Source organism: Solea senegalensis, unplaced genomic scaffold (genome assembly GCF_019176455.1).
Source record: "Solea senegalensis isolate Sse05_10M unplaced genomic scaffold, IFAPA_SoseM_1 scf7180000012646, whole genome shotgun sequence".
Lineage (NCBI taxonomy): Eukaryota > Metazoa > Chordata > Actinopteri > Pleuronectiformes > Soleidae > Solea > Solea senegalensis.
Genome location: NW_025320662.1, coordinates 122,501 through 132,747, shown reverse-complemented (window position 1 = coordinate 132,747; position 10,247 = coordinate 122,501). Strand labels below are relative to the sequence as shown.

The following is a 10,247-nucleotide window of genomic DNA, read 5'->3' as shown; positions in this document are numbered from 1 at the left end:
GCTCTGTGAATAATTCAGTGTAACTGGAGATGAAGCTGAGAGTCAGTCACACACACACACACACACTGGTTAATGGGTACATTCATGAAGCTGATTCAGTGAATATTAACTGTTCAGTTGTCAAACCTTTGTGATTCCAACAATTCATTAACATTAAAAACAGACAAAGGCTGAATAATTGGATCATATTTGACATGTTTTGCTTGTTAAAAACGGGATGTAGTTATTTTGCTGCTGCTGTAAATAGTCATGGTCTGTTATTGTTATTAATTTGACAAATAATATAATAATAAGTTAATTCACATTTTTACATTTGAGTCAGTTCACTGAGCTTCTCTGAGAAGTCCGACATTGCAAAAGGAATGCAAGTAAACTATAATTCACATTTTAATAAATTATAATGTTTATTATTATTTCTTAGGTTTCTGTAAAACAGTAAATATTACTAATATTTTTTATTCTCGTAATATTACTTTAATCTCATTATATTACTACTTTTTTCTCTTCAGTTTTAATACGCCATGATGGTCTGTTTTTTCTATCAGTGACAGCATAATAAAAACTTTCTGCTGCAGTGATGAATCTTTGTTAGAAATGCTAATCCCAAATTCATGTTCCCTGTGACACCACAGTGATCTGGATTCTCACCACAGGGTGACAGTAGAGAGCTCAGAGAGTGCGCCTGGAGATGTTCATGAAGCTCCATGAGCTGCAGCACAGATCAGGAAACTCATGTAAACACAGCTCACAAACAAGTTGAACGTATAGGAACCAGAACTGGGTTTTAAGAGCCCAGATTTAAAAGACAACATAGCCAGAACCTTCATATGTTCATACTGAGACTTTATTTTGTAGCAGCAGACAAATGAATAGTTAAAGACAGGTAGTTTGTTAGTTCACCAGCAGGGGGCGTTGGTCTAACGTAGTCTGGGCTTCCAGAACCTGAAACTGTCCTGCATGAACAGGAGTCACATTTGTCACAATAAGATAAAAACTGGATTTAAAGAAGATTGCACAGAAATAAGTGAATTTAAAACATTTTCATAAGAAAAAATGCATTAATATTCAAGTATAAAGGATTTAAATAAACATGTCAGTCAGTCCCTCTTTTCTCGTCCTTCCTTCTTCTTCCACGTGATCTCGGCCTCGTGTGAAATCCGCAGTAAAACCACTCCGACACACACGGTGGATAACGCACACATCATGGCGACAGCGTCTGTGAATGTCAATGACGTCCACTCCCTGAAGAGCAGAGCTGAGGCCAGGATGACGGTGGACGTGAAGGTCACGTAGTAGATGGCCTCAAACATGTTGGAACTGAAACGCTCCAGAGCTTTGTTGATGAAGAAGAATTGGACCAGGACGCTGAGGACCAGTGTCACCAGCAGACCCAGGAAGAGTACTGTAGCTCTGCTGCTGCTGCTGCTCACACCTTCATCTCCAAACACGTCCGGAGCTGCCAGACCAAGACCTTTACTACAGGGGACTGTGAAGCTGCCCAGCAGAGAACAGATGGACACGTACACCATGATGTTTGAGGAACCATGAGCTGGAGCGACCCACACCACCAGAGCCACCAGCAGAACCAGCACCAGGACACAGAAGCTCACAAACACTGCAGGAACATACAGAGAACATGTTCTGCTGCTGAGAACCTAATCCAACATCATTCTATCTCTCTTTATTTAATTAGATTGATTTATTGCGACATATAAAAAGAAAGACGAGGGTACAACTAAAGGGTTATTAAAGGGGAATTGTGTTAAAGATCTTAAAGAATCAGAATCAGGTTTTCAGGTAAAGTTTACACAAATACTAGGAATGAGTTGTGGTCAGTGATTCACGTATGAGATAAGAAGAGAAAGAGAAAATAAAATAGAAAAGCATTAAAGATGCCATTATTTACAACAGACAGTGAATATACTGTCATTTTAAACACAGTCAGTGTTGGAGTAAAATTAAAAATTAGATTATATTAAAGGTGGCATTGAGAAGAAAGCAACTGTTATATGATAAATATGATTTATATTGTAAAAGCCACAAAGTTCACCATGTGGGAAAGTGTTGAGACGACTGATCACTCATGAGTTGTTGTGTGTTTTAGATAAGTAATACATAACCAGCATATATGATATACAAGATATATACTTTATCTCACTGTTAGGCAGACTTTTGGAGTTTGTAAACCACTCATTCTCCCACACCACAGTCCATAGTGAAAATCAGTGATTTTAGCTACTGCTGCCTCGTGTGGCCACTTTGTGTTACTGATTTAATCTTAATTAAATATTTCAAAAGACGAATTGACAAAATAAGACATTTAAACTTAGTGATGGAGACAGCAGTGGATCAACAACTCCTGTGTGCTGTGATGTTAAAATCACTGATTTTCTCTATGGACTTTGGTGTGGGAGTGCTTTACAAACGTCCTTTTCCTGTTGGAAAAGTCTGTCTGACAGTAAGATAAAGATGTTGAGAGTCATGTTATCACTGAGAATGAATCAGGTGTAAAGTGAGCAGTGACCTGGGTCAGAGAGTCTCTCCTCCAGCTCCAGTCTGGTCGTCACAGCCTCAGATTTAGGAGCGTGAATGATGAGCATCACTGAGCCACAGCAACACAACACACAGCCCAGTTTACCCAACGTGTTTAAGTGTTCCTGTAAGATCCACGAGGCCAGAACAGCACTGTAATGCATGCACACACGCACACTCTTTTATTCCTTGAACTTTTAACACAAATGAATAAAGACATCAGAACTCACCCGAACAGAACTCCCAGAGCGCCCAGTGGAGTCACTATAACAGCAGGAGCCATGTTATATGCCACAAAGTTTCCAATCTGACCAACTATCACTGAGGAAGATTATATAACAAACGTGTGTTACACTGGTGTGATTCTGATCTTTACACATGATGATTCATTATTATTTTATTATATTTGATAGTTTCACTCCCTCTGATCACATTTCTCTCTGCTTATAACAAATGATACACAAAATGATCTCAAACACTGTCTCTTTTTCTGAGCTCATCGTCAATTGGTTCACGAAACATCAGAAAATGTCCATCACTGTTTCATGTTTCATAATTCAAACCAGTTTGTGTGATTTTTCATCTTCTTAAATGTGAATATTTTCTAGTTTCTGTGATTTTTCAGCTTCTTAAATGTGAATATTTTCTTATTTCTGACACTTTTCAGCTTCTTAAATGGGAATATTTTCAAGTTTCTTTGATTTTTCAGCTTCTTAAATGTGAATGCTTTCTGGTTTCTTTGCTCCATGAAAGAAATAAATCATTCAAACTGAATCATTTTGTGTTTGTGGACAAAAACAAGACGTTATTATTATTATTATCATTATTTCCATAGTTTGACAAACACTGATGTACTCACTGGCCACTGTTCCACTCCACCACAGCACATCTGTGAGGTAAGACCCACCTACAGAAAACAAAACACACACACACACACTTCACTACAGTCCACTCCACTTCATTACAGTTTAGTTTAGTGAAAAAATGTAGTTTAAATAAAATTGTCTGTATCTGTCTCTCTCTCTCTCTCTCTCTCTCTCTCTCTCTCTCTCTGTGTGTGTGTGTGTGTGTGTACCTCTGTGAACTGAGCGGATTATTCCTTTTTTCTGGAGAACAAAAGTGGATCCGTTAATGAAACTGGAAACAACAGCGATGAAGATTCCCCCTGCTGCTGCTGCAGATACAGAACCAGAGGAACCGGAAGCAGAGAAGCTGCTGAGGCTGAGATTCGGTTCTGTTGAGTCCAAACTCATGATCGATGTTTGTTATTTCAGAAAAAATTTGAAAAACTCCAGACGCCGGTGAATAAACACTTCCTGGTCCTGATTATTTTACTTTCTTTTCTTTTTTTTTGGCAGACAAGACCACACAGTGGTGCATTACTGCCCCCTGCTGTTTATTAATCAAGCCTGTTCTTATACAGACCAACTGTATTTGTTTTAATCCAGCCTAAAGAGTAAAGAGCATAGATAAAAAAAAAAATCATTTATAACTTTGAACAAACTTACACAACATTGATGTTCTGTTTACGTTCTAATATTTGTATTCCTTATTCTCTGGATAACTGGTTTATGGCCTTATTTAAGTTTAGTTAGTTTTTATTAATCCCCTTAGGGAAAGTATTCCTCTGCATTTTGACCCATCCTAGAATTAGGAGCAGTGGGCTGCCACACTGAGTGGCGCCCGGGGAGCATTGGGGGTTGGGTACCTTGCTCAGGGGTACCCCAGCCCTTTTTGGCCAGGTGGGGATTTGAACCGGCGACCCTCTGGTTACAAGTCAAGTTCCCTTTCCCCTTAGCAGTCACTCTCTTCTTTCAGTGGGTCATCTGCCTCCATCTTTTCCTCTTCTGTTGCATCAATTGTTCCCATCTAATATTTATTTATTGTTATTTCCTTTTATTTTTAACTTTGGCTTAACATTAGCCATCCTTAAATAAACACTTTTTAAATAAACACATGTGACAGCTGTTTTCAGATATTCTACACATTCTGTGGTTTTTGTATTGCCTGTCTTTAAATTGCACCTTGGGTGGACGAATTAAGTATTTTTTTAAAAATGAAATAACACTTTTATCAAATGTTTTAATAAAACCTTTTTCAGTAACAACAAGAAAATACAGAGATTATCATTATCATTATTATTATTATAATATAATAATGATAATAATAATAATAACAATAAAATACAGAATAATATGATGAAAACAGAACAAATTATATTCACATTAATTTATACAAATCATCTTCCATTACAATTCAAAACATACCAAAAAATTATGTATCTTGACAAAACTTTTAAACGTAAACAATGTGACGTAATTATGCTATAATTAACTATAATTATGTCATCATATAGGTCAGAATAAACGATATAAATAAAATAAATGTCCTGCAGCGCCCTCCAGTGGACTGGGCTGTCCTCCCCGCTCCACCTGAAAGTCCCGCCTCTAATGCGAAAGAAGCGCTCGTTTTTAAACGCCGACCGGCACAATGTGGCGGGGGCATATTATGTGGCGGGGGCATATTATGTGTACGTGTGTGTGTGTGTCTGTGTATGAACGAGACAACCACATCACATGACCTCCGTGCCTGCATAAACTCCGCCCCGGCGGGCTGTGGCGGTGCAGCATCAGTGGCAGCGCAGCCTCCGGTTACGGCGACTACATAAATTGTTTCCATGCCTCGTGCCTGAGTCTGCGAGCTGTCAATCAAAGCCGCAATTATGAGCGTCGTATGAAGGAAGAGCGGAGGAGCAGCGGAGAGGAAAGAAGAGAAGATCAGAGGAGAGGAGAGGAAAGAAGAGAAGAGGAGAGAAGAGCAGAGAAAACAGGTGAAAAACACGCTGTCACTCCACTGTTAGAGCTGCGTTTGTTAGTTAGCCTCAGCAGCTACTGTAGCTGTGTTAGTGTTAGCTGCTCTGTAGCCACCAGGCTAACCTGAAGGCTACCTAGCATAAGGTGTTGCATGAAGAAGATGCTGTGTCAGTGTGTGTTATTATTTTAAATACGTCACATTTGTGTCACTGTGTGTTATCATTTTAAATACGTCACATTTGTGTTTGTGTGTATTATTTACAGGTTAGCGCAGGCTGTGTCCTTGTTAGCTTCTGATTCTGTGATACAGTCGTTTTATTCGTATCGTGTGACGTTTTATTACCCTGACATCGGCGATAATCTAAATATAAATGCATAAAACAGCTCATTATTGCCACAGACATCGTTGCTTTATTTTGCACACATGTAAGTGAGAGTTTGGGCTAAGCCAGCGTACAGCACAAACATGATTATGTACAGTAAACATCGCGTAGCTTCGACGCTAACTGGCTGTGCTGCTGTTTGAAAGAGACAACACTGTAGTTTTGACACGATTTAATCCCGTGTTTACATTTGAGAGGAGATAATGGTGTTTGTGATGGTGAAAGTTCACCAGTGTGATGTTTAAAAGGAGTGGACGATCCACGATAGTATCACACTCTGCAATAAAAGATTAGATCGTCAACATGCAGTCCTAGTGATTTATACTGAAGTGCCACAAGGGGGAGCCTGAATCTTTCCAGACTTGTTTCTCATAATAATCTTATTTACAATTTCTGTATTTTTCCTCCCACAGTCCAAAAACATGCAATGTGGGGAATAGGTAAATTGGACACTCTAAATTGACCGTAGGAGTGAGTGTGAGAGTGAATGGTTGTTTGTCTCTATCTGTGTGTGGCCCTGCGATGGACTGGCGAACTGTCCAGGGTGTACCCTGCCTATCGCCCGATGTAGCTGAGATTGGCACAGCACCCCCCCGCGACCCTCTGGTGGAGGATAAAGCGGTTAGATGATGACTGACTGACTGACTGACAATTTCTGTATTTTAACTTCAAAATGGTTGATAATATTAGTGTTTGGTAATGGAAATTCTTTATTTGTTATGTTAGCGAAATTGATGTGTACAGTGCTTAACACATTTATAACATAATTCACTTTTTTATCCAAAAATTTGACTTGGCTCACTGGGCTTCTCTGGCGAGTCATAAAAAAATACTTTGTAATTACCAATACTGTTGATTTAGGGCAGCTGTGGATTAAACCTTACTAACATTGGTGGTGCTCTAATAAGTTTGTTTAGCACAGGATGTTAGCATCTTGCTGCCAAGCCAGTAACATTTAAACGGGTCTGCCTCCAGACAACAATCTGATGGTGATATCAACACATCACATACCATTATATCACTGAAAAACTATGTCAACATTTGCATCAACAAAGAGCAAAATCATCTTTGTCATGTAAAAAATGTATTTATTTTTTAATTATCTCACACATGATGTATTGTTTGGCTCAGTGAAGCTAAAATTAGCAGTGTGTGTGTGTGGATTGGGACCAAAAGTAATGATTATTTTCTTGATGAATCCATAAAATGTCAGACAATGTTGATCAAACCTGTAAATGATGACATTCTCAAATGTCTTGTTTTTGTCCTCAAACCAAAAAAGATTATTATTATTATTATTATTATTATTATTAATTATTATTTATTATTGATTCAAAAATTATTCTTATTGATTTTTTTGTATGGAGCAAAAAAACAAGAACATATTCACATTAAGAAGCTGAGACATGGAGAGATGCTGCTGTTTTTGAGCACTGCAACATTTTAATCATGGGAAAATATATAATAAAGCATGTTACAATAAGATAATGTATGGAATCTTGTTATAAACGTGATACTGCTACAATGTGTTCATTTTCTTTCTTGTTCTTTGATATCAAAGTCAGAGGTGCTCTCTTTTAACCTATGAACATGTGATTTATATTTCACAATCACGATTCTCTTTCTCCTCTAATTCGAATCCAGAAAAAAGGGTTTCCATACTTTTGGTAAAATCACTAATGTTTTTGTAATGTTAATTATGTTTTATAATGAGTGTTTTTCATCACCTGTAAGCTTTCAAAAAATGTTTCCTCACATTTTCTCTTGGACAAATCTTACAGACACAAACTAGATTATGGAGATAAGACTCCGTCTATTGACGTTCTAAGAATCTATAGGATAATTATCGGTTTGAGTGTTTAATGTTGAGAAAATAATCGTCAGTTCTCTCTAGAGCTCTCTAGTAGCATCTCTAGAGTTTTCTTATTGTCCCTGACGTCCACTGCTTCATGGAGTCACATCATTTTGACTTTTTAATTGAGAAAACTAGGAACATGTTTCTGAACCTTATATTGAAACTACATTATTGTAACACACGCTAATTTTAGATATTAGTAGCTGACTCTAAGAAATAAGAGTCTAACTGTCGTATTGACATTGTTTGAGGTTATTCAGTGTCTCTTCTGTGTCTTGCAGGCTGGCTGCTTCTGCAGCCAGGAGAGGGGAGGGGAAGATGCCGTCTCCATCATTTACCCTCGATGCTCAGCTGAGATTTCATGACAAATGGCTGAAGATCGATTTACAGGTACGTGCACACTGATGCATTCTGTTTAAGTCAGAAAAATCACACTGAAATGTCATGAAACGTTGTGGGTTCAGTCAGATGTGACAGTATGAATAAAGGGATAGTTCATGTTTATTTTGTCACTTCAATGTTTTCTCTATAGACGTTGGTGTGGGAGATTGAGTGGTTTACAAACTTCAGTTTCCTGTTGGAAAGTCTGTCTAACAGTGAGATACAGACGTGAACATGTGACGTAGATATCGTAGACTTAAACTGACGTAGGTTTAATTACTCAAGTCTTAAGTTTCTTGGCTAAAATGAGTTTTTGTGTGTTTGTTGGCAGCCATGTTTTCACTAAGACTGAACCTCTGTGTCTCTGTGGCTGGTTCTCAGTGAAGGGGGAGCTCACGGTGCAGTCAGTTCTGACTTGTCAGTATCTCATACAGCCACAATCCTATGTTTCTGCAGGTTTTATCAGGTTTTTCACAAAGATGATGATAATGATTGTTTTCATGTGTTGGTTTTTTACTCATTATAGTGATTACATCTAATTACAGAGTGTTGTGCAAACGCACTGATGTTGGTAGTCATTTCCCAGGACATTTCTAATATATAATATTACTGGTGCCTCACGACTTGTTATTAGGTTACAATGTTTACGGTGAACCAGTTTGCACAGAACTTCCAATAAAATTCCAATTAAGGGGTTCATTTTAGTGTTCTAGCTACATTTGTCAATGATCCCTAACACTGGGAGGCGGTACACCAAGTGGTTAGTGGTGCAACGCAGTGCTGCCCTCTGTAGGAAACAAATTCTGTCCCAAGCTCATCTAATCATCCATCCTCTACCACTTTATAGATGGTAGGTGGTAAAGTTCGCCAGTCCATCACAGGGCCACATATAGTGACAAACAACCATTCACTCTCACACCTGTGGTCAATTTAGAGTGTCCAATTTACCCAATCCCCATATTGGATGTTTTGGGAGGAAGCCGGAGAAACCGGAGAAAACCTGTGCACACACGGGAAGAACATGCAAACTCCACGCAAAACGTGCTCCAACCGGGGCTTAAATCCGGGTCTTATTGGTGCAAAGGCAAGAGTGCTAACCACTACACCAACCATGAGGCTTTCCCCAAGTTCATCTATTTTATATGATAAACATCACATGGTCTTTCATAGATTCTGTTCAAACACAGTAGCTTCATGTCTACATAAGAGCTGCATGATGTGTGTATATATAAAACAATCATATTCTGATTATTTTTGACAGATTTTGAGCCCATTAAAAATTGGTACTGACTCATCGTTTTTGCGTCCTTAACTGTCATTTTCAGAAAATCTGGTGTCTATCAACGATAAGTCCATCACTATATTACATATGCAGCAAACACAAATGTTATCATCAGTTTTCTTCTGTTTCCTCTAACAAATACAGTGAAGGGTAATGATGGCTGTATCATCTTCATCACATTCATATTTTAATTACGTGTAGTGAATATTATGTGTAGTCATCACCACCGCTCTCTTTTACTAAGAACTACTCGTGAGTGGAAATGACAAGTATCCGACGTCTTAAATGTCAAAAACATGTTATGTTTCACACTGATGAGAGAGAACACACACACACACACACACACACACACACACACACACACACACACACACACTCACACAGACCGGAGAGCTGTGATGACAGGAAAACATGACACCCCGTCTTTAATTTTAGCCTTCATTTAGTGGAGCAACCCGATTTACAAGTTGAGGGAGAGTCCAGTCTGGAGCTGATTCTGGAGTGTCACATGCTCACCTCACTGTCTTGTGTCACTGTCTTTTCTCTGTTGTACAGTGAGGTCGTGATTTCACAGTTACAGTGTTATTATATTATTTTATATTATGCTGTTCACTTCTCTACATTAAACAACATGCCATATTTCTTAAAAGGATAACTTTCCTGTAAAAATATTAAATCGATGCCAGTAAATAATACTGTCTCGTTTGCTTGAGAATTCATAAGTCATTCATAAATTACCAAATCATGGAATATGGACATTCGGACGACTTAAACCGCTTTGAATTCACATGAACTCTGCCGTCACGGTCTTTGTCTGCATCTAGAGACTGTGTCATAGACTGTGATGTGTAGACTGTATTTAACTGCCGTTAAACTGTGACACCATCACAGCTGCTGTTAAATAGAAGTGATAATAATAATGGTAAAATTCTCTTCCTGTCAGCGAGCCTTTTCTCCTGAAGGTCTGAGTGAGATGTGGAATGAGATGGTCAAAGATGAAG

General features: G+C 38.4%; 2 protein-coding genes across 6 annotated transcripts in view; one reads left to right on the top strand and one right to left on the bottom strand.

Moving 5' to 3' along the window:
* Positions 1 to 826: 826 nt before the first annotated feature.
* nipa1 (NIPA magnesium transporter 1) lies at positions 827 to 3,861 on the bottom strand. Its single transcript, XM_044014894.1, has 5 exons — positions 3,608 to 3,861; positions 3,392 to 3,439; positions 2,763 to 2,853; positions 2,525 to 2,685; positions 827 to 1,615 (listed from the first exon to the last, which is right to left on the bottom strand). The coding sequence occupies exons 1-5, from the start codon at positions 3,783 to 3,785 to the stop codon at positions 1,098 to 1,100; spliced, it is 996 nt and encodes a 331-aa protein (XP_043870829.1). The 5' UTR covers positions 3,786 to 3,861; the 3' UTR covers positions 827 to 1,097.
* A 1,474-nt stretch (positions 3,862 to 5,335) lies between these two features.
* The window catches only part of herc2 (HECT and RLD domain containing E3 ubiquitin protein ligase 2), a 59,927-nt gene continuing 55,015 nt past the window's right edge, over positions 5,336 to 10,247 (top strand). For all 5 annotated transcript variants that reach the window (XM_044014931.1, XM_044014932.1, XM_044014929.1 and 2 more), the window contains exons 1-3: positions 5,336 to 5,362; positions 7,865 to 7,973; positions 10,190 to 10,247. The exon at positions 10,190 to 10,247 is cut by the window's right edge and continues 36 nt beyond it. In XM_044014931.1, coding sequence (XP_043870866.1) covers positions 7,902 to 7,973; positions 10,190 to 10,247 — 130 coding nt within the window. In that variant the 5' untranslated portion in view covers positions 5,336 to 5,362; positions 7,865 to 7,901. The remainder of the gene's footprint in view (positions 5,363 to 7,864; positions 7,974 to 10,189) is intronic.